At 43.3% G+C, this 25,626-nt stretch overlaps 1 protein-coding gene across 2 annotated transcripts in view; it reads right to left on the bottom strand.

Annotated features, from left to right (window-relative positions):
* HMGA1 (high mobility group AT-hook 1) overlaps positions 1-11,803 on the bottom strand; it is a 35,745-nt gene extending 23,942 nt beyond the window's left edge. Inside the window, exons 1-2 of one of the 2 annotated variants that reach the window (XM_073666515.1) lie at positions 11,636-11,803; positions 6,341-6,452 (exon numbers count right to left, since the gene is read on the bottom strand). In XM_073666515.1, the coding sequence (XP_073522616.1) occupies positions 6,341-6,452; positions 11,636-11,790 (267 nt within the window). In that variant the 5' untranslated portion in view covers positions 11,791-11,803. Of the gene's footprint in view, positions 1-6,340; positions 6,453-11,413; positions 11,567-11,635 lie in introns of those variants that run through there. The other variant, XM_073666516.1, reaches the window with a different exon arrangement.
* Positions 11,804-25,626: the final 13,823 nt, after the last annotated feature.

The raw sequence follows: 25,626 nt of genomic DNA, 5'->3' as shown, positions 1-25,626 counted from the left end.
AATTAGTGCTCACCCATAAGTGAATGAGAGAAATATAAGGGTGCAGTCATGGTTTCTAACTAAGATTTTATCGATCACTCATGAATTCAGGGAGGGACCACAGCCTGGAGCACCTTTCTCCCAAAAGAGGAGATCTGCACAAGAACCCATATCCAGTCGAATATCTATAGAAAGTGGAAGGAGAGGACCAGGTTGCTGCCTTACAAATCTCTTAGATTGCGAAGTCCGATCTCTCCGTCCAGGAGGTTGCCACAGCTCGTGTGGAATGCACCTTTAAACCTTCTGGGACCACTTTGCCAGTTGCCAAGTATGCTAAAGAAATTGCCTCCCTAATCCACCTAGCAATTGTGTGTTTTGAGGCTTTAAGCCCCTTTTTTTGAAACCCTGGATGGACACAAACTATCCTCTCTACAGTTTTCTGCAGCAGAGAGATATCTGACTATACATCTTTTAACGTTAAAAGTATGAAGTATCCATTCCTTGGATTAGAACAAAAGGAAGGAATGACCACTTCCTGCAATCTGTGAAATCAGGACACTATTTATTTTTTTAAGGTAGGTAGGCTGGATCAGGCTTAAAAATTGGATGGATACATTATTTCAACCGCTAACCTGCAGGTCTCTGCACTTTCTTAAAGATTCAAGAGACGTTCTGCACCAATTAACAAATATCACATGGCAGGAGGGATATACATGGTTGGGGTGTGATGTAGTGTCTTTGTACACAAGTATACCATATGATGTCGCTCTGCAAGCATTGGATTTCAATCTTAATAGGTATAGTAACTATACCTTGGATTTAATTATCTTTTGTCTTGTACACAATATCTTATGACTAATAATTTTTTTATGTACAATCAGGAATTATCTCCAATGTAGTGGAGTATCCATGGGATCTAGCTATTCTCCATCGGTGGCAAATATGGTAATGTCCCATTGGGAATATGTTGCATTGTACACCTTCGCCAATCCATGGGCCCGTGATGTTTTCTGGTATGGCAGATACATCGATGATTTGATCTTTATTTGGAGTGATGTGTCTGCCATACCAGAATTCATTAAGTATTTAAATAACAATGAATTCAATCTTTCTTTCACTTACACCTTTGATTCTAAGTGTATATCATTTCTTGATCTAAAATTGGAGATTCTTGACGGTTCCATCACTACTTCCACATTTTCCAAACCCATATCTGGGAATACCATTCTACATGCCAAAAGCAGAGATCCGCGCCATGCTATAATAGCTATACCTGTGGGGGAACTGACAAGAATCAAACGCAACTGTAACAATGCAAATAAATTGGATGAAGAATTCATCAGGTGTAAAAATAAATTGAAATCTAGGGGTTATCCGGATTGGTCTTTAAAGAGAGCAGAAAAAATTGTGGACAGTAAAAACAGACTGGATCTCATTGATCTGTCTAGGACAAGGATTAATCGCAATGATATTACAGCACATAAAAATCTAAATGTTGTTATTTCCTTTAGATATAGTTCACAATTTCAACTGATCAAAAATATAATACTGAAACATCTTCCTATTTTATATGAGGATACTGTATTACCTAAAATTCTTGATTCTGGAGTTTTGGTGGTGGCAAAAAAAGCCCAAACAATAGGGGGGCTATTGGCATCTAGTCGCCCAAAGAATCGACAAAAACTGCATACCTGGCTTAAGGGTTTTACAAGTGTGGTTACACCAGATGCGGCACTTGTCGCTATGTAAAAATCACTAAAAACTTCACTAATGCAGATTCTGGTGAAACACAATATAAAAAGCTGTCTGAATTGCAACAGTAATTATGTGGTTTACATCATAAGATGTGCCAGTTGCGATCTGTTATATGTGGGATGCACCATAAGAAAACTAAAACAGCGAGTGGCAGAACATCGTTCTGATATTCTTAATGTCACTAATCATAACATTTCTTGCGCCTCCAGACATTTTATTGAGCAGCATAATAGAGAGACATCCTCATTTCAGGTCTTTGGCATTGAAAAACTTACCTTTGATCCTCGGGGAAGGCATAATAATAGGAGACGCCTACTTGATCGAGAAGCATTTTGGATGTATCATCTGAACACTTGCCAACCAAATGGACTAAATTTACGGCAGGAACTACTGTTTCATTATAGCGAGTAACTTTTCTATGCATATGTGATTTCTTCTTTGTGATGTGATTGTTTTTACTATGCATATACTCTGCAAATTGGTTTTATATTTTTTGTATGCAAATCTATGTATCATGTGACTTCCATTTTGCATGCGATTGGTGAACAATGGTTTATATATCATGGGTATGCCATTTGCAAGCCAGTCTTCACAAAGAACGCATCTTTAGCGTTCGAGACGCGTTGCCCTGGCTACACTGACTATGGAATCTGTTATTAAAGAGCTTTTTTCACAATAAAGAAACCTATTGTTTGAACTATTCATGAAGCTGGTAATCCTTTCTCCTTATGCTTAAAAATTACTCTGTCATATAGGATTTGAGTAAAAGTTGGTGCCATAGAAAGAGCCTGCGCATCACTGACTCTTTTGGCAGATGTTAAAGTCTTAAGTGACAATTCAATCTTAAGGGGAGCAGATTCTAAGTGCTCAAAAGATACATTCGTCAAGGCTGTTAGGACCAAGTTCAAATCCCATTTTACAATTTATTTATTTATTTTTTTTTTTTTTAGAAATGGGCCTAGATCTCGTTGATGCTTTAATTACACCCAGTAATTACCAGTTAAATCAAAAACTGTACAGAGCAGGGCTGTGAAGTTGGGAGTCGTGTGCCCATTTTGGTGGAGTCGAAGTCGGTATAAAATGGACCGACTCCTAAAATTTATAATAAATTGGGTACAGTAATTCAATACAGTTTGTGGGGAATATTTTTTCATAAGAATTTGGGAAAGTTATGAAATGTCCTATAAATGTCTGCCCTATTCCTGATCTAAGGGTCTAGATTTTTAGCTGAAAAAAGTGTGTCCTACCGTAAATTTATCTCTTAAACATGAGCCATGTATGAGGGAGTCTGAGTCAGTCGAATGTTTGGCTTACAGGCTCCACAGCCCTGGTACAGAGCCCAGAGTGCCATCACCCGGACCTTTAAGGTACTGGTGGATAGACTCAAATAGAGACCCTTTTGCAAAAATTCCAATATGCGCTCTACCAGCACTCAATTCTCAACCCTAGAACCTGAAGAGGATAAAAACCCTTTCTTCAAGTCCTAGCATATATCCTGGTCGTGATTGCCTTCTTTACTCTAAAGCAGGGTGGAGAGGGGATTAACAGAAAACCCTCTTTCCTTTAACAGCGCCCTCTGAAATTCAACGCAGTCAAGTGGAGGTTGACTGCTTGTGGATGGTGCACTGGCCCTTGAGAAAGAAGATTTGGGATTTCTAGAAGAACACATGGATCAGACACCAACATTTTACTTAGCCATGAAAACCATGGTCTTCTGGGCCAAAAGGGGGCGATTATCACCATCCTTGCCCTGTCCTCCCTGATCATTCTTATGACTAACAGGATCAGGGCTACTGGAGGAAAGGCGCAAGCCATGCTGAAATCCCACAGGATCAGAAGAGAGTCTACCACTAGGGAATCTTCCTGGGGTTCAGGGAACGGAGCTTTTTTTACCTTTCTGTTTAGCTTGGTGGCAAACAGTTCAAATGTGGGGTCTCCCGAGCGTAGAGCCATCTGGTTGAAGATGTCCCGATTTAGCTCCCACTCCCAGTCTTAGACGATTGTGGCTTAGAAAGTCCGCCTTGATATTTTCCTTTCCTTTTTATATGCAGAACTGTCAACAGAAAGGAGAGGACCCTCCGTTGGCTGGAATAAGCCATCGGCCAACTCCATCAAGGGTTTGAACAGAGTTCCCCCCTGGTGATTTATGTAATCGACTGACTCTTGGTGGTCTGAGAGGTTCCTAACATGCTGACCTTGTAAGTGATACAAGGAAACTACTTACTGCCCGCTCTACAGAAAATAGTTCATTTGAATTTGACAAAAGTGATCTTTTGCTTCTAGTCCAGACGCCCTGGACCAAATCCTTCTATATCGGTGTTGACAACCCGTGAGACTTTAATAACCCAAGGAATCCTCCTGTACAGGTTTGATCTATCAAGCCACCATTGGAGAGTTTGCACAGTTTGTAGGGATAGTTATTCTGCTTTCTCCAGGATTTTGTCTAGATTTGGGCCAAACACATACTCCTTCACATGAGATGTTACATAATCTTGCTCTGGCCTGAATATCCCCTGGCCAGCACTTCAACTACAAGGCCCTGCGGGCTGCGTTGGAAAGGGCAGCAGACCTTGTCGCCAGCCGAACAGAGTCCGCAGAGGAGTCTGATAAGAAAGCCGCTGCTCCACGAATAAGCGGAGTAGTGGACAAGAGGATATCCCTTGTCATTCTTGTCTTAACTGTTTCCAAGTGATCCAGCCAGATTAAGGACCTGGTCGTGCACATTGTTGCCACCGCAGGTTTCAGGGCCCTGGTCAATGCCTCCCATGTACCCCTAAGAAAGGATGTCTGTTTTCCTCATCAAGGGGATCCCTTAATGCCTCCATATCAAAAAGATAGAGCAGCCTTTTTGAAAGGACTTTATAATTGCCGCATCCAGTTTAGGGGCTTTGTCCCATAACGATGAAAGGCTCATCGAAAAGATATTTTATTTTAAAAGGATGGGGAAGAGAGGCCCTCTTTTCCAGCTTTCTCCATTCCTTCTGGGCTAACATCTGGATCCTTTCATTTAACGGATAGGATCTATGCTTTTTTTGGTCTAGGCCCCTGAACAATGTCCTGCACAGATTTTTCACACCACCGAAATTGTCCTCTCCCTGGTCAGCAAACCTAAAAATTCTGATGCTGGACACTGCATTCTTCCCCTGTGCATTAATTTTGCTTTAAGCAATGTGTGCACTGATGAAGGTCTTACAAGACGGTAACATCTGTTTCATGGTGCTACTTTATCATTAAAAGTATTCAAGATTTAAGTCTACCTGAGTGCCAAGTTTTTCTACACACTTAATTCTTTAACCTCTTTATGACATGGAGCGTAGTCATATGCCCGACAAGCCGGGGTCTGCAGGAGACCCCTGTGGTTGTCATTGCTAGATTGCTATGAGCGCCGCCTAGTGATCGGTGCTAATTGTAAGTGAGCAAATCTGCTACACAAGCGATCTGATCGCCTGTGAGTAGCACAGGCGATCAGACAAGTGCTGCTTCTAGTGTCACTTTGAGACTATTGAAGGATGCAAAAAAGTAAAATAAAAAAAAATAAAAAAAAAGGGTTTAAAAATATATCATCAAGTTTAAATCACCCCCTTTCGCCCCATTCAAAAAAAAAAAACCAAAACATACATTTGATATTGCTACGTTCAGAATCGCCTGTTCGATATAAAAAAAAAAAAAAAAAAGTATTAATCCGATCGATAAACGGCGTAACGAGAAAAAAAAAAATCCAGAAATATGCTTATTTGGATGCCACAAAATTGCAATAACAGGCGATTAAAACATTGATCTACCCCAAAATGGTATCAATCAAAAAATCAGCTCGGCGCACAAAAAGTAAGCCCTCACCCGGCCCCAGATCTTGAAAAATTTAGTTTTTTTTTTTGTTTTGTTTTTTTTTTTTTAAGAAAACTTGTGCACAGGTGCTGGGAAAGCTGAGCGACTCACCTGCGCACAAGTTCCCTGCTCCACAAGGATACAGACAGCAGGAATTACTGCGCCTTAAGCAGATAGGCAAGGATTTCTTTGCGTCCCCAGACGGGAAGCACGTTAAAACTAATTTATTAAAAAGCAATACCAAAGCAAGCAAACCTCCAATATGAGGCATACAGATAGGTATAGATTTACATTTCTATCACCTGTATGCCCATATTAGAGGTCTGATAAGTCCCAGGGATGACAGATTCCCTTTAAGGGGTTGTCTGGTCCAAATAGTTAAGTCTGGAGTCACTGTGTCTGCAGACTTATGAATCCCCACCCAGCGTATGCATTGGGCGCTGTGGAGATTTGGCCAGTCTGAGCCAAATGCATTATACATACTCCTGGCCAGAGGGTGTGGACTTGTTCCATACAGCTGTATGTAGCAAGGCCACGCCTACTAGGAGGGCTCTGGCCGGAAGTATGTATAACGCATACATACCCACTGATCCCTGCTAAGAAACCAGCATCACACAGTGCGTGTGCTTGGGGTGATTCACAAGTCTGCAGTCATGCTGAGTGACCACAGACTTATCGATTTGGACTGGACTACCCCTTTAAAGCACAAGTGGTTCCGTTTTTTGTTTTCTCTTTATTTTAGACAGGAAAAAGACATAAGAGCTTGTACTGTAGCACTTACCTGTGGCTTTTTCCGAGGACGACCTCTACCTCGTTTCTCAGTCTGCTCTGCAGAAGCCCCTTTTGCAGCAGTTTTAGCCTTTGATTCACTCATGGTGACAATCTGAAACAGACTGGAATATAACAAGAGCCTTAATTGAATAACATGTATTGTGACAGCTCAGGAAGAACCTTGGGTCCAGTGCTGTATCTTTGTCACTGCCCCCAACTATCTGCCTGCAGTGAAATCAATCCACAGAAGGCCACCATGCTTGTCATTGTGAATCTCCTGTGAACGCTGGCTTGCAGCCGGCATCCATACGGGATCGTAAAAGTCAATCACGTTGCAAAAAATAAGCCATCACCCATACCCAGAAAAATGAAAGCGCTATATGTTTGTCATCTGTGAACTTGTACTGACCTGGGTAATCTTATGGAAATGCATTTTATTTGCAATTTCACCTCACTTGGAATATTTTTCCAGACTTCCACTACACAATATGGTAATATAAATGGTGTCATTCAAAAGTACAACTTGTCCCGCAGAAAACAAGCCCTCATATGGCCATATTGACAGAAAAAAATAAAATTATTGGTCTAGGAAGAAGGCGAGCAAAAAACAGAAACGCAAAGACAGAAAATTGCAAGGACGTGAAGGAATTAAAAACGCAGTCACAGCAGACGTCGCGGAAGCTTTAAGGCGGCAGCTTTTCAGAGCCACAGGAGTGATGTGACAATGACACATGAACACCGCGGGACAGCAAAAAAAAGCAGTGCCGAGTCAAAGAGGTAGGTTTTTTTAAAATTCTGGAGCATTTTAACTGTAAAGAAGTTGTGCAGTAAGGACAGCTCCCTTTAAAGCATTAGCTTCGCAGGGGGCCTTATGTTGCAGATCGGCTTTTATTACCGACCTGACAAATGTCGACAGACTTCAGTGCTCCGCTGTTTGATAGCCCAATGGACATTTACCATATTTTGTGGACCATAAGAAATACCCCAAATTTAAAATAAATTGGAAAAATATTTTTTAATGTGAAAATGGGAGTTTTAATTAGCCTGAATTTAGCTTACAGGTAGGGAGGAAGGGTGGTGGTGGTGGCGGTGCAGTGTCACAGGTGGCAGGGTTACCGCTGCAGAAAGCTGGCAGCAGGAATAGGGCAATGCTGCAGGCCCTGGGCCAAGAGGAAGGGGTGTTCCGGCAGTGCGAGGCAGGAGACATTGATCTCTCGGCAGAGAGCCTCAGCAAAATATCAGTGGTGCAAGGCAGGAGCAGAGTCCCTGCTAAGCACATTGATCCCCTGGCAATGGGCTTCGGGAAAAAATGGCTAGAGGCAGCGCATTAGCATTTTTTAGAGCTCTGCTAAAACTGAGCATGCGCAGACACCGGCCCCATTTTTTTTTTAAAATCCCACCGCCAGTAAATCAATGCTCTCTACACTGCCACAATGACTGACAGTGAGCTGCTAAACAGGATTTAAAAGCATGTTACCCCTACACAAGCAGAAAAATGTTTCAAGACCCAATAGGTTCTTTTTAAACTCGCTCTGCAGCATGATCGCAGCGAGATTTCTCCTTGTGCCTGGATCTCTTAACCCCTCAAAGATCACCAGTATGCATTAAACCAGCGGTTAAGGGGCCTTATTCCTGATCAGTTTTAAAATGGCAGTCAGAAATTGGTGAATAGCGCTCCACTGCAGGAAAAAAAAACTGTGTTATGTCCTGTTTATTACAACTGACACCCTGTGGCATCGGCCTTTTTTCAAAGCGATCGGGGTTAATTAACCCCATAGAAACTCGACTTATGGAAGTATTTAAGTGTTTAAAGGTGTTAAAAGACCCCCTTCATGAGTTGGGTACAATTTAAATAAAGAGAGAAGGCCAGGATTCCTTACCAGCCTGGAAGAATCCTTACCATAAAGATGTAATAAGATTTCACAACATCAAGACCACTAATAAAGAGGCATACAGGTAGGACTTGATTAACATTTCTATCACCGGTATGCCCATATTAATAAGGTATATACATCCCTAGGAGTGAAAGATTCCCTTTAAAGGGAACCTGTCACCAATTTTGACCGATAAGAGATAAGACTACCACCAGTCAGGCCCTATATACAGCATTCTGTATATATGCCCGCAACCCGACCTGCAAGACGAAAAAAAAAGAGTTATTATACTCACGTGGGGTGTCTCTGATCTCACGCCTCCCTTCTTTCAATGCCGCCCTTCTAGCTTCGTGTGGATAACTTGTCCCTACGTCATCCACAGTCTGCCCAGCATCTCGCTTCTGCGCAGGCGTACTTCTCTGCCCTGGCTAGGACAAAGTACTACAGTGCACATGCGTCGGCGCTCTTTGACCTTTCCCGGTGCCTGCACACTACAGAACTTTTCCCTCATCAGGGACATAGGCATGAGTCATCCACACAAAGCAAGAAGGACAGCATGGAAAGAAGGGAGGTGCTGGACCGCCCCTCAGGTGAGTATAATAAAAGCTCTTTGTCTTGCAGGCTGGGTTTGGGCCATATATACAGCATTATAGAATGCTGTATATCAGGCCTGAAAGGTGGTAGTCTTATCACATATTGTTCAAACCTGGTGACAGGTTCACTTTAAGACAAAACTTGAGGTAGAAAGATCCACAAAGAAGGAACAGCTGAAGTCAGCAGCAGTAAAGGCCTTGCAAGGCATCACAGAGGAAACCCAGTGTTGAGCGATGTCCATGGCTTCTGGACTTCAGGTAGTCAAACATACTCTACAAAATATTAAAAATGAACATTTTATGGGAGAGATAACTTGTCCAAATACTTTTGGGCCCCTGAAATGAGGAGGCTCTATAGAAAAATGGTTGCAATTACTAAATGTTTCACAGGATATTGTGTTCAAACCCTTTAACCCCTTCACCCTGCATCCCTTTTCAGTTTTGATTTTTTGCTCCCCTTCTTCCCAGAGCCATAGCGTTTTTACTTTTCGGACAATATGGCCATGTGAGGGCTTGTTTTTTGCAGGACGAGCTGTACTTTTGAACGCCACCACTGGTTTTACCATAACATGTACTGGAAAACGAGAAACAAATTCCAAGTGAAGTGAAATTGCAAAAAAAAAAAGTGCAATTCCACTTTTTTTTTTTTTTACAATGTTCACTAAATGCTAAAACTGAGCTGCCATCATTATTCTCCAGGCCATTACGAGTTCATAGACACCAAACATGTATAGGTTCTTTTATTTGAGTGGTGAAAAAAAAAAAAAGTCGCCACTTTCCGAGACCCGTAATAGCGTCTCTATTTTTCGGGATCTGGGACCGGGTGAGGGCTTATTTTTTGCGCGCAGAGTTGACATTTTTATTGATACCATTTCGATTCAGATACGATCTTTTGATCGCCCGTTATTGCAATGTTGTGGCGATAAAAAAAAACAACACGTAATTCTGGCGTTTAGATTTTTTTATCATTACGCTGTTTACCGATCTGATTAATTTTTTTGTAGATTTGATTTATTTTATTGTTTTATTTTGAATGGGGCGAAAGGAGGAGGATTTAAACTTCTGTTTTTAAAAACATTTTTTTCTACTTACTACTGGCTTCAATAGTCTCCTTAGGAGACTTAAAGCTGTGATTGCCCCATCGCCTCTGTTACAGCCCAGCTATGTGCAACAAAAGTGCTCATCTGCTTCTGCTATGAACAATGACCACTGGGTGGCTCTCATAGCAGATTGGCTATGAAAACCACAGGGGTCTCAACCAGACCCCGGGTTGTCATGCCAACCCATGGGTGACCTGCTATCATGTGACCGGGGTCACCGATGGGTGGAGCCAACAACACGCTTCCTGGAAGCGCGAGTTAAAAGCCGTTGACAGAGTTTGACAGCAGCATTCAGCTATTGACAGCCGCGGGTGGATCGCGATTCCACCCGCGGCTGTTGTGGGCACATGTCAGCTGTAAGAATCAGCTGATATGTGGCCGGAAAACTACGGGCTCAGCGCTGGAGCCCGCACTACGGAGGGGAAACGGGGACGCAGCATGCGCAGTACATGTACGATGCATGTCGTGAAGGGGTTAAACCTAAAAGTCTACACTTTAATTGCATCTCATTTTAAATAAAAAATAGTGGCATTCAGAGCCCAAGTCACAGAATGTGGAATTTGTTTTTGAAAGAGCAACATAAGTTGTTTGGGGGGAGGGCCTTGCCCGCACATCTTTTAGGTGTATTCCTGTTAGCCATTTATGGAATCTACATGTAGAAAATGGGGCCTAATCTAGTGCTGCTGTAAGAGGAAACAAACTTGTGGCTCTAATCACTAATAGGACCGCTGCAAACAAGCAGAGCAAGCGCGTGTCACCATTTTTGGAACTCCCATAGAGGTATATTAATAAAGCATCGCATTTGCAGCCCCCTCGCCATTCACAGTACTTTGGGTTCGATTTGGATACTTTCATAAATGTCTACAATAGCAAAATGAGGCTGGAGAATGGCCGCCTGTGCCAAAACAGTGCGGCAGAACAGGCAACTACCTGCTGGCAAGTTCTTACCCCACAAAGTCCCAGAGAACCCCTCTTACAGGACTCTTGATGAGGGCTCTCCCTACTAGAAGGCATGGACCTCCATAGTGGAGACAGGTGTCTACAATGGCAGCAGGAGTTCACCACTTCATTACTACCTGGCTGGCCTAGAAGCCCCCACAGGAGTTACACTCCATACATGAATTACTGCCCCCACACGAGGAACCGGTTACTTGAGCGAACAAGTGGCAGTCAGGCAGCAGGAAGCCATTGCCCAGCACGCGCTGCACCCATTCATCTCCCGCTCCCCAGCTGCACGCACTGCTCCGCCAGGAGGCCGAGCATCCAGGGGGGCCATGCCGCCAAGGGCCGAGCATCCAGGGGGCCATGCCGCCAGGGGCCTCCCCGATACCACAGCCCATACAATGCAGCCCAGCAGCCATCCTGCTCCCTCTGTACCCGCCACCGGGCGCCATTACTACAAGCGTTTAGCGGCCGGAATTCTGCACCGAACACATGGCATCGTCCTGCGCCCGGCTAGCCCACAAATACCCCACCGCCAGCTCGGAGCATGGCAGCAGCCGCACACAATGCTTACCCTATCTGTGCAGGAAAGGACAATTACCCCTGCCCCTCCCCCGCTCCTATATTTATACTAGCGGAGAAGATTAAAGGCTTGGAGGGCGGGTTTGTGTCATCTGTAGGAGGAAAGAAAGGCGTCGTCTAATCCTCGGCGCCAACCTGCTATTATTATCATCGGCCGTGGGGAGCACGTGACAGCGCCTCCATAGGCCGCACAGCAGGTGACGCGGGAAATCACCTCAGAGCTCCCCCTGACAATGGGCCGCCCTCCTCCCGTGCCCCCGCGCCTGCAGCCAGACGGTGGCCATGTGGGGCGGCCTGCTCCGACAGCGCCGTGTGCAGCGTGCATGTACGTCTCGCCTTAGCCTGCCGGCGACAGCACAGAAGGCACATGTGTGTCCTGCCTGCTTATGAGGCAAGCAGAGGTCAGACAGCACTCCGTGTCCTTCAGCGACCATTTTACTTGACCCTGAAATAAATTCACAGCCCATCACCAAACCCCAAAATTATCCATAGTGCCATACCATTAATGGAGACAACGTGGCTGGCGCTGCTATGTGGCACATTGGGGAGCGGGCCGGTGCCCCCTATCCCATGGCTGGTGGGGCATAAAACTATGCAGGGGAAATCATACATCATCATGTGTCAGCAGGGGCTGGCTGGCACTTTACACCCTGGGGACAATCAGTGTCAGACTGGGGTGTCTGGGGCCCACAGTGGGAATTGATCCTTTGGGCCCACCCTACAGCTATATGCAAATACCTGATAGCCATTACCCCTGTTATAGTGGAGCGTGGACTGTAAATCACAGGTGGCTCCTGCACATCTACTGTGCACCACTATAACTGGGATGTACAATTAGGCTATGTGCCCACGATGCAGAAATGCTCTGGATTTTTCCTGAGTGTTTCTGCATCTCCCTGGCAGGAAAAACCCATGCAGATTGTACATGCATTTTTCCTGCCAGGGACATGTGGATGTGAAGCGTTCTTCACATGCGTTTTTGCATGCGGGTTGACAAGCGTTTCCAAGTGATTTTAGCATCACTTGAAAAGTGCTTGACAACTTGGTCACACTATATAAATCCATGCAACCGGCATGGCTTTATATACTGTGACCGAAAGAATGGTAAAAAATAAATCTATACTTACCCTCCGATGACCCCTGCAGTTTTTATTCGCTCCGTCCTGGCTTGAAGGCAGCTCGCGGTACACTGAAGGACCTGCCGATGTCAGCGTCGCGTGACCCGTCACATGACTAAATGACGTCAGCGCAGGTCCTTCAGTCCACCGCGATCTGCCGGCAAGCGAAGACAAGCGCACCGCGGGCCATCAGAAGGTAAATATAATGCTTATTTATTATTTTATTCTTTTTTATAAAGGTACTATGGTAACCGGGTCCGGAGGAGTCTCCTCTCCTCCAGACCCGGGTACCATCCGCACATTGAAACTCTTGGATTCCGCATGTACAGATCCAGTGATGCGGAATCCATGTGTTCCAATGCAAGTCTATGGCGGCGAAAATGCAGCGCTTTCGCAAAATAATTGTTAGCATTTTTTTCCGCAGCGATAACCCGCAGCGGAAATTTCCGCAGCATGTGCATAGCACATGCGGATTATCATAGGGGAACATGGCAGACCTTCTACCAAGCGTTTTTTAAGCGTTTCTGCAGCATTTTTGGCGCTGCGGAAACGCTTAAAAAACACATTGTGGGCACACAGCCTAAGTACTAAGCCTACTGTGTTCCAAGTATTTAATCACTAATGGAAATAAAGAATCTTCCCCTAATTAACCCCTTAGCGACCTTTGGATTTTCCATTTTTGTGTTTTCGTATTTTGCTCCCCTTCTTCCCAGACCCATAGCCTTTTTATTTTTCTGTCAATATGGCCATGTGAGGGCTTATTTTTTGCGGGACAAATTGTACTTTTAAACGCCATCACTGGTTTTACCATATCATGAACTGGAAAACGGGAAAAAAATTCCAAGTGCGGTGAAATTCCCCAAAGAAATGCAATTCCACAGGGTTTTTTTTTTGTTGTTTTTTTTTTACCACGTTCACTGAATGCTAAAAATGACCTGCCATTATGATTCTCCAGGTCAACATGTATAGGTTCTTTTCTATTTAAGTTGTGATAAAAAAATCCAAAGTTTGCTAAAAAAAAAATAATGGCGCCATATTCCGAGACCCCTAGCGTCTCCATTTTTAATGATCTGGGGCCGGGTGAGGGCTTATTTATCGCTCCACCGAGCTGACTTTTTTTTATACCATTTTGGGGTAGATCCGATGTTTTGATCACCCCGTTATTTCATTTTATTGCAATGCTGCGGCGACCAAAAAAAATGTAATTCTGGCGTTTAGAATTTTTTTCTTGTTACACCGTTTACTGATCAGATTAATTCTTTTTTTATATTGATAGATCGGGCGATTCTGAACGCGGCGATACCAAATATGTGTATGTGGGTTTTTGTTTTTAATTATTTTATTTTGAATGGGGCGAAAGGGGGGTGATTTAAACTTTTATAGTTTTTTAATATTTTTAAAAACATTTTTTTTACACTTTCTGCTTGCTTCAATAGTCTCCATAGAATAGAACCAGCACTTGTCAGATTGCCTCTGCTGCATACAAGCGATGAGCAGATCACCTGCATCTCTGGGCCCGGGTGCAGGTGTCCCAGCGGCCATGTTAACCAGCGGGCAACGTGCGTCCTGCTCAGGGGCCTGCTGAGGACCTGAGACCACCAGAGAATTCTCCGGTGTCCCAGTCCGAGCCTGGGGGCAATCACAAGGCAGCGGCCCTTGAGTTGCGGTGGACCACCTTTGGCCTGCTTATCTCTGGCCACTGCATTAAAGCAGAATTAACAGGCTTTAAAAACAGACTGGTGCCTAGATATGGGAACAAAACGGAACTTGCTGCATACATATGGGAGCAGAACCGAGTTTACTACCTACATAGATACTGCAACAGAAGACACGAGAACGGAACTAAGATTACTACATAGAAACCGAAACTGAAAGGAGCTTACTAAAGAGATATGGGAGCAGAACCGGGCTAACTACAGAGATAAGGGAACAGAACCGGGTTTACTGCAGAGAAATGGGAGCAGAACCGAGCTTACTACCGAGATAAGGGAGCAGAACCAAGCTTAATACAGAGATAAGGGAGCAGAGCTGAGCATACTACAGAGATAAGGGAACAGAACCAAGCATACTACAGAGATAATGGAGCAGTACCGAGCTTACTGCAGAGATAAGGGAGCACAACCGAGCTTACTGCCTACATAGATACTGCAACAGAAGCAAGCTGACTACATAGACACGAGAACGGAACCAAGATTACTACACAGAAACGGAAAATGAAAGGAGCTTACTAAAGAGATATGGAAGCAGAATCGGGCTAACTACAGAGATAAGGGAACAGAAACGGGCTTACTGCAGAGAAATGGGAGCAGAACCGGGCTTACTACAGAGATAAGGGAGCAGAACCGTGCTTACTACAGAGATAACGGAGCAGAACCGAGCTTACTACAGAGATAGGGGAGCAGAAAAAGGCTTACTACAAAGATAAGGGAGCAGAACCGAGCTTACTACAGAGATAAGGGAGCAGAACCAAGCATACTACAGAGATAAGGGCGCAGAACCGAGCTTACTACAGAGATAAGGGAGCAGAACCGAGCTTATTACAGAGATAACGGAGCAGAACCGAGCTTACTACAGAGATAAGGGAGCAGAACTGAGCTTACTACAGAGATAAGGGAGCAGAACCAAGCATACTACAGAGATAATGGAGCAGAACCGAGCTTACTACAGAGATAAGGGAGCAGAACTGAGCTTACTACAGATATAAGGGAGCAGAACTGAGCTTACTATAGAGATCAGGGTACACAACCGGGCTTATTACAGACATACGGGAGCAGAACCGAGCTAACTACAGAGATATTGGAGCAGAAACGGGCTTACTACAGAGATAATGGAGCAGAACCGAGCTCACTGCAAAGATAAGGAAGCAGAACCAAGCTTACTAGAGAGAAAAGGGAGCAAACCGAGATTACTGCCTACATAGATACTGCAACAGAAAACAGAAGCAAGTTGACTACATAGACACAAGAACGGAACCAAGATTGCTACATAGAAAAGGAAACTGAAAGGCGCTTAGTACAGAGATAAGGGAGCAGAACCAAGCTTACTACAGAGATAAGGGAGCAGAACCGAACTTACTACAGAGATAGGAAAGCGGAACCTTGCTTACTCCAGAGATATGGGAGCAGACCCGAGCTTACTATAGAGATCGGGAATTAGAACCAGGCTTTCTACAAACATATGGGAGCAGAACCGAGCTAACTACAGCGATAAGGAAGCAGAACCGGGCTTACTACAGAGATATTAGAGCAGAACCAAGCTTAATACAGAGATAAGGGAGCAGACCCGAGCTTACTATAGAGATCGGGAATTAGAACCAGGCTTTATACAGACATATGGGAGCGGAACCGAGCTAACTACAGCGATAAGGGAGCAGAACCGGGCTTACTACAGAGATATTAGAGCAGAACCGAGCTTACTACAGAGATAAGGGAGCAGAACCGAGCTTACTACAGAGATATGGGAGCAGAACTGAGATTACTGCCTACATAGATACTGCAACAGAAGCAAGCTAACTACATAAACACGAGAATGGAACCAAAGTTGCTACATAGAAATGGAAACTGAAAGGCGCTCACTACAGAGATAAGGGAGCAGAACCAAGCTTACTACAAAGATAAAGGAGCAGAACCAAGCATACAACAGAGATCAGGGAGCAGAACCAAGCTTACTACAGAGATAAGAAAGCAGAACCGTGCTTACTATAGAGAATTGGGAGCAGAACCAAGCTTACTACAGAGATAAGGGAGCAGAACCAAGCTTACAACAGAGATAAGTGAGCATAACTGAGCTTACTACATAGATAAGGGAGTAGAACCGAGATTGCTACAAAGAAATGGAAACTGAAAGAAGCTTACTAGCAGAACCAAGCTTACTACAGAGATAGGGGAGCGGAACCGAGCTTACTACAGAGATAGGGGAGCAGAATCGAGCTTACTACAGAGATATGGGAGCAGAACCAAGCTTACAACAGAGATAAGTGAGCATAACTGAGCTTACTACATAGATAAGGGAGTAGAACCGAGATTGCTACAAAGAAATGGAAACTGAAAGAAGCTTACTAGCAGAACCAAGCTTACTACAGAGATAAGGGAGTAGAACAAAGCTTACTACAGATATAGGGGAGCAGAATCGAGCTTACTACAGAAATAAGGGAGCAGAACTGAGCTTACTACATAGATAGGGGAGCGGAACCAAGCTTACTACAGAGATATTGGAGCAGAAAAGGGCTTTTTACAGAGATAAGGGAGCACAATCAAGCTTACTGCCTACATAGATACTACAACAGAAGCAAACTGACTACATAGACACGAAAACGGAACCAAGATTGCTACATAGAAATAAAAACTGAAAGGAGCTTACTACAGAGATAGGATAGCAGAACGGAGCTTAATACAGAGATAAGGGAGCACAACCGAGCTTACTACAGAGATAAGGGAGCACAACCGAGCTTACTACAGAGATAAGGGACAGATTACAAGAATAAATTGAATTCATGGGTATATAAATATGTCTCACATGAAAAAAAAACAATTAAAAGATAATTTTTAATAGATTACATTAAAACGTTGCCTTAAGGCTCACACTAAATGCCAAATACCACAGAAACAGACAGAAGTGAACAATAAAAATAAAAAGTTTTGATCCGTCCACTGTCAGTAAATGATTACTTCAAGTGTTAGAGGGAAAATTGTGACATATACATTAGCCCCAGAGAGAAACATTAATTTGAATATCTCTCAATCAAAGCTTATTCACCCTTCTCAGTGAAGGATCATTATTATACAAAACACCACTAGGAGTGCAGCCAGTCAATGACACTGGTCTGCTGTGGTTCTAAGGATGAACCCGGTAAGGAATAAATATTATATGCACACAATGTTTCTTCGTCTCACCCTCATAGTCTCAATACATGAACCAAAGAGGATGACTATCCATGTGCAGTCTTTAAATGCAATAATTACCAGGTAGGAACCTTATTCTACTCCAGACTAACAATGTGATAATGTTTCCCCCAGTTGGTATATAATGGCAGGTATCATCCCACGCAAAATATGACAAGAAAGAGGCATAAAGACAAAATCTATCCTACCCAGCTACCAACATCAGTAATAAGAATACATATCCAGAAACTCATTATAGTGTGCACGGGTCCCGTCCACCCAATACATTTTAGAAAGCAATACATTCACCAGTATAGTTACACATAGAATAAAGGTGCAGAGGATTTTACTTATCTTGTTATCTTATCATTGTATGCGGGAATCCTGCCTCCCCAAAATGCTGTGGGGTTCCTTATTCCTCGACGCGTTTCCCCATGTTAAAGGTTCATCAGGAGGAGAGATTAGAGAAAAAGTTATTAAGGTGTCCTGCTGATAGCTTGCAGTCCTTTCCCTCTAACACTTGAAGTAATCATTTACTGACAGTGGACGGATCAAAACTTTTTATTTTTATTGTTCACTTCTGTCTATTTCTGTGGTATTTGGTATTTAGTGTGAGCCTTAAGGCAAGATTTTAATGTAATCTATTAAAAATTATCTTTTAATGGGGTTTTTTTTTGATGCAGAGATAAGGGAGCTGAATCAAGCTTACTACAGAGATAAGGAAGCAACACTCCGCTTACTACAGAGGTAAGGGAGCAGAACCAAGCATACTACAGTGATAAGGGAGCAGAACCGAGCTTACTACAGAGATAAGGGAGCAGAACCGAGCTTACTACAGAGATAAGGGAGTAGAACCCAGATTGCTACAAAGAAATGGAAACTGAAAGAAGCTTACTAGCAGAACCAAGCTTACTACAGAGATAGGGGAGCGGAACCGAGCTTACTACAGAGATAAGGGAGCAGAACCGAGCTTACTACAGAGATAAGGGAGTAGAACCCAGATTGCTACAAAGAAATGGAAACTGAAAGAAGCTTACTAGCAGAACCAAGCTTACTACAGAGATAGGGGAGCGGAACCGAGCTTACTAAAAAGATAGGGGAACAGAAAAGAGCTTACTACAGAAATAAGGGAGCAGAACCTAGCTTATCACAGAGATAAGGTAGCAGAACCGAGTTTACTACAGAGATAAAGGAGCAAAATCGAGCTTAGTACTGAGATAAGGGAGCAGAACCGAGCTTACTACAGAGATAAGGGAGCAGAGCCAAGCTTACTACAGAGATGAGGGAACAGAACCGAGCTTACTACAGAGATAGGGGAGCAGAACCGGACTTACTACAGAGATATGGGAGCAGAATCTAGCTTACTGCAGTGATAAGGGAGCAGAATCGGGCTTACTACAGAGATAAGGGAGCAGAACGGAGATTACAGCCTACATAGATACTGCAACAGATGCAAGCTAACTACATAGACACGAGAATGGAACCAAGATTGCTACATAAAAATGGAAACTGAAAGGCTCTTACTGCAGAGATAAGGGAGCAGAACCGAGCTTACTACAGTGATAAGGGAGCAGAACTGAGCTTACTATAGAGATCAGGGTACAGAACCGGGCTTATTACAGACATACGGGAGCAGAACCGAGCTAACTACAGAGATGTTGGAGCAGAACCGAGCTTACTACAGAGATAAGGGAGCAGAACCGAGCTTAGTACAGTGATAAGGAAGCAGAACCGAGCTTACTACAGCGATAAGAGAGCAGTACCGGGCTTACTGCAGACATATTGCAGCAGAACCAAGCTCACTGCAAAGATAAGGGAGCGGAACCGAGCTTACTACAGAGATATGGGAGCAGAACCGAGATTACTACAGAGATAAGAGAGCAACAGAAAACAGAAGCAAGTTGACTACATAGACACGAGAACGGAACCAAGATTGCTACATAGAAATGGAAACTGAAAGGCGCTTAGTACAGAGGTAAGGGAGCAAAACCAAGCTTACTGCAGAGATAAGGGAGCAGAACCGAGCTTAGTACAGAGATAAGGGAGCAGATCCGAGCTTACAAAAGAGATAAGGGAGCAGAACCGAGCTTACTACAGAGATAAGAAAGCAGAACCTGGCTTACTACAGAGATAAGGGAGCAGAACCGAGCTTACTACAGAGATAAGGAAGCAGAACCAAGCTTAATACAGAGATAAGGGAGCGGAACCGAGCTTATTATAGAGATCAGGAAGCAGAACCTGGCTTACTACAGACACAAGGAGCAGAACTGAGCTTACTACAGAGATAAGGGAACGGAACTAAACTTACTACAGAGATAAGAGAGCAGAACGGAGATTATTGCCTACATAGATACAGTAACAAAAGCAAGCTAACTATATAGACAAGAGAATGGAACCAAGATTGCTACATAGAAATGGAAACTGAAAGGCGCTCACTACAGAGATAAGGGAGCAGAACCCAGCTTATTACAGAGATAAGGGAGCAGAACTGAGCTTACTACAGAGATAATGGAGCAGAACCGAGCTTACTACAGAGATAAGGGAGCAGAACTGAGCTTACTGTAGAGATCAGGGTACACAACCGGGCTTATTACAGACATACGGGAGCAGAACCGAGCTAACTACAGAGATATTGGAGCAGAACCGGGCTTACTACAGAGATAATGGAGCAGAACCTAGCTCACTGCAAAGATAAGGAAGCAGAACCAAGCTTACTAGAGAGAAAAGGGAGCAAACCGAGATTACTGCCTACATAGATACTGCAACAGAAAACAAAAGCAAGTTGACTACATAGACACAAGAACGGAACCAAGATTGCTACATAGAAAAGGAAACTGAAAGGCGCTTAGTACAGAGATAAGGGAGCAGAACCAAGCTTACTACAGAGATAAGGGAGCAGAACCGAGCTTACTACAGAGATAAGGGAGCAGAACCGAACTTACTACAGAGATAGGAAAGCTGAACCTGGCTTACTCCAGAGATATGGGAGCAGAACAGAGCTTACTCCAGAGATAAGGTAGCAGAACCAAACTTAATACAGAGATAAGGGAGCAGACCCGAGCTTACTATAGAGATCGGGAATTAGAACCAGGCTTTCTACAGACATATGGGAGCAGAACCGAGCTAACTACAGCGATAAGGGAGCAGAACCGGGCTTACTACAGAGATATTAGAGCAGAACCGAGCTTACTACAGAGATAAGGGAGCAGAACTGAGATTACTGCCTACATAGATACTGCAACAGAAGCAAGCTAACTACATAAACACGAGAACGGAACCAAGGCGCTCACTACAGAGATAAGGGACCAGAACCGAGCTTACTACAAAGATAAAGGAGCAGAACCAAGCATACAACAGAGATCAGGGAGCAGAACCAAGCTTACTTCAGAGATAAGAAAGCAGAACCGTACTTACTATAGAGATAAGGGAGCAGAACCAAGCTTACAACAGAGATAAGTGAGCATAACTGAGCTTACTACATAGATAAGGGAGTAGATCCGAGATTGCTACAAAGAAATGGAAACTGAAAGAAGCTTACTAGCAGAACCAAGCTTACTACAGAGATAGGGGAGCGGAACCGAGCTTACTAAAAAGATAGGGGAACAGAAAAGAGCTTACTACAGAAATAAGGGAGCAGAACTGAGCTTACTACAGTAATAAGGGAGCAGAACCGAGCTTACTACAGAGATAAGGAAGCAGAACTGAGCTTACTATAGACATCAGGGTACAGAACCAGGCTTATTACTGACATACGAGAGCAGAACCGAGCTAACTACAGAGATATTGAAGCAGAACTGAGCTTACTACAGCGATAAGAAATCAGAACCGAGCTTACTACAGAGATAAGGGAGCAACACCCGGCTTACTACAGAGATAAGGGAGTAGAACCAAGCATACTACAGAGATAAGGGAGCAGATCCGAGCTTACTAAAGAGATAAGGGAGCAGAACCGAGCTTACTACAGAGATAGGAAAGCAGAACCTGGCTTACTACAGAGATAAGGGAGCAGAACCAAGCTTACTACAGAGATAAGGGAGCAGAACCCAGCATACTACAGAGATAAGGGAGCAGAACCAAGCTTACTGTAGAGATCAGGGAGCAGAACCGGGCTTTCTACAGAGATATTGGAGCAGAACCAACCTTATACAGAGATAAGAGAGCAGAACCGAGCTTACTACAGAGATAAGGCAGCAGAACCGAGATTACTGCCTACATAGATACTGCAACAGAAGCAAACTAACTACATAGACACGAGAAAGGAACTAAGATTGCTACATAGAAATGGAAACTGAAAGCCGCTCAATACAGAGATAAGGGAGCAGAACCAAGCTTACTACAGAGATAAGGGAGCAGAACCTAGCTTATCACAGAGATAAGGTAACAGAACCGAGCTTACTACAGAGATAAGGGAGCAGAATCGAGCTTAGTACTGAGTTAAGGGAGCAGAACCGAGCTTACTACAGAGATAAGGGAGCAGAACCAAGCTTACTACAGAGATAGGGGAGCAGAACCAAGCTTACTACAGAGATTAGGTTGCAAAAACAAGCTTACTACAGAGATAAAGGAGCACCACCGAGCTTACTACAGAGATAAGGAAACAGAACAGAGCTTACTACAGAGATAAGGAAGCAGAACAGAGCTTACTACAGAGATTAGGGAGCAGAACCGAGCGTACTTCAGAGATAAGGGAGTAGAACTGAGCTTACTACAGAGATAAGGAAGCAGAACTGAGCTTACTACAGATATCAGGGAGCAGAACCAAGCTTACTACAGAGATAAGGGAGCAACACCCGTCTTACTACAGAGATAACAGAGCAGAACCAAGCATACTACAGAGATAAGGGAGCAGAACCGAGCTTACTACAGAGATAAAGGAGCAGAACTAAGCTTACTACAGAGATAAGGGAGCAGAACCAAGCTTACTACAGAGATAAGGGAGCAACACCCGTCTTACTACAGAGATAACAGAGCAGAACCAAGCATACTACAGAGATAAGGGAGCAGAACCGAGCTTACTACAGAGATAAAGGAGCAGAACTAAGCTTACTACAGAGATAAGGGAGCGGAACCAAGCTTACTACAGAGATAAGGGAGCAGAACGGAGATTGCTACCTACATAGATACTGCAACAGAAGCAAGCTAACTACATAGACACGGAACGGAACCAAGATTGCTACATAGAAATGGAAACTGAAAGGCGCTCACTACAGAGATAAGGGAGCAGAACCGAGCTTACTACAGAGATAAGGGAGCAGAACTGAGCTTACTATAGAGTTCAGGGTACAGAACCGGGCTTACTACAGCGATAGGGGAGAAATACGGGAGCAGAACCGAGCTAACTACAGATATAAGGGAGCAGAACCGTGCTTACTACAGCGATAAGGGAGCAGAACCGTGCTTACTACAGTCATAAGGGAGCAGAACTGTGCTCACTGGAAAGATAAGGGAGCTGAACCAAACTTACTACAGAGAAAAGGGAGCAGAACCGAGATTACTGCCTACATAGATACTGCAACAGAAAACAGAAGCAAGTTGACTACATAGACATGAGAACGGAACCAAGATTGCTACATACATCCCCTGGCAAAAATTATGGAATCACCGGGCTTGAAGGATGTTCATTCAGTTGTTTAATATTGTTGAAAAAAAGCACATCACAGACATGGCACAAAACATTTCAAATGGCAACTTTAGGGCTTTAAAAAACACTAAAAGAAATCAAGAAATAAAATGTGGTAATCAGTAAGGGTAATTTTTTTCAGACCAAGCAGAGGGAAATAATTATGGGATCACTAAATTCTGAGGAAAAAATTATGGAATCATGAAAAACAAACACACAAAAGAACACTCCAATACATCACTAGTATTTTGTTGCACTACCTCTGGCTTTAATAACAGCTTGCAGTCTCTGAGGCATGGACTTAATGAGTAACAAACAGTACTCTTCATCAATCTGGCTCCAACTTTCTCTGATTGCTGTTGCCAGATCAGCTTTGCAGGTTGGAGCCTTGTCATGGACCATTTTCTTCAACTTGCACCAAAGATTTTCAATTGGATTGAGATCCGGACTATTTGCAGGCCATGACATTGACCTTATGTGTCTTCTTTCAAGGAATGTTTTCACAGTTTTTGCTCTATGGCAGGATGCATTATCATCTTGAAAAATGATGTCATCATCCCCAAACATCCTTTCAATTGATGGGATAAGAAAACTGTCCAAAATATCAATGTAAACTTAGGCATTTATTGAAGATGTAATGACAGCCATCTTCCCAGTGCCTTTACCTGACATGCAGCCCCATATCATCAATGACTATGGAAATTTGCATGTTCTTTTCTTGCATTCATCTTTATAAATCTCACTGGAACGGCACCAAACAAAAGTTCCAGCATCGTCACCTTGTCCAATGCAGATTCGCGATTCATCACTGAATATGACTTTCATCCAGTCATCCACAGTCCACGATTGCTTTTCCTTAGCCCATTGTAACCTTATTTTTTTTGTTTAGGTGTTAATGATGGCTTTTGTTTAGCTTTTCTGTAAGTATATCCCTTTTCCTTTAGGCGGTTTCTTACAGTTCGGTCACAGACATTGACTCCAGCTTTGATGTCTTCCTTGGTGTGCCAGTATGTTTGCCTTTAACAACCTTCCCATGTTGTTTGTATATGGTCCAGATTTTAGACACAGCTGACTGTGAACAACCAACATCTTTTGCAACATTGCGTGATGATTTAGCTTCTTTTAAGAGTTTGATAATCCTCTCCTTTGTTTCAATTGACATCTCTCGTGTTGGAGCCATGATTCATGTCAGTCCACTTGGTGCAACCGCTCTCCAAGGTGTGATCACTCCTTTTTAGATGGCGACTAACGAGCAGATCTAATTTGATGCAGGTGTTAGTTTTGAAAAGGAAAATTTACAGGGTGATTCCATATTTTTTTCCTCCGAATTAAGTGATTCCATAATTTTTTCCCTCTACTTGGTCTGAAAAAAATCACCCTTACTGAGTACCACATTTTTTTTCTTGATTTCTTTTAGTGTTTCTTAAAGCCATAAAGTTGCCATTTGAAATTACTTTAGTTTTGTGCCATGTCTGTGATCTGCTATTTTTCAACAACATTAAACAACGGAATGAACATCCTCCGAGCCCGGTGAGTCCATAATTTTTGCTAGGGGTTGTAGAATTGGAAACTGAAAGGAGCTTAGTACAGAGATAAGGGAGCAGAACCAAGCTTACTACAGAGATATGAACAACAACCAGTTAAGGAGGGCACCATCTGGTAATTGGGATCCACCTGCTGCACGCAAAAAAATGACATAAACTAACAAGCAGAGAAAGAACGTGCAAATAAGCAGTGATCACCAAAATAGTAGATGAGAAAAAGAGATGTATATATTTTAAAGTGCATTAATTAATTTTATTTGAACATCATCAGACACAAGTAAAGGACATACCAACAATTTAAAACACCATTAAAAAAGTGGAGTGAACCACTATATGAGGAGCCAGCTACACAAGAAACCTTTCCATGGTATTAAAGAATAGAGTGCAAATAATGCACATAATCAAACCAGCCGCACAGGCTGTATAAAATATCTGTAGTGGTCAATATTTGCACAAGCCCTATATTGCACACACCCAAAACAAGAAGTGGTAAATTACACACTATGTTTACATGATCAAAATGAGTAAAAGTTTTCAATCAATTGGTAAATGCCTATTCCCCGTGTACCCGGGTGCCAGGCCAAAGGTGTAATACACGTTCAGTTAGAATAGTCAAAGTGCAGATAATGATTGTTCAATAAGCAAACAATATACCAATAATAAATATCCACAGAAAAATTAGTTAGTCACCATGACTATAAGGGCAGGAAAAGTAACTCGCCACACAATATGGCAATCTACACCCGCAACATGACCCTAAATGCATATACTTAATTTAAGACAGCATGTGCTCTGGAAAGTGAAGCTGGGACCTCAGTGCCCAACGCGTGTCGCCACGCAGGGTGGCTTCATCAGGGGCATGTATGATCCCATACCTTGTGTCAATATATATAAAGTTTAAGTAATAAGTAATTTGTAATTTACCCAGAGAACAGCTGTATCTCAAGAGACGCCGGAGCCCCGGACATCGCGGAACGGAAGTGTGTATGTCTGAACCGGAAGTACTCACACCGGCATAGACATGTCAAATGCGGTCAGTATAG

This window comes from Phyllobates terribilis, unplaced genomic scaffold (genome assembly GCF_046119375.1).
Source record: "Phyllobates terribilis strain yellow unplaced genomic scaffold, ASM4611937v1 Scaffold_2__4_contigs__length_985480577, whole genome shotgun sequence".
Lineage (NCBI taxonomy): Eukaryota > Metazoa > Chordata > Amphibia > Anura > Dendrobatidae > Phyllobates > Phyllobates terribilis.
Note: the sequence above shows the minus strand (reverse complement) of the source record. Positions and strands in the feature narration are given on the sequence as shown.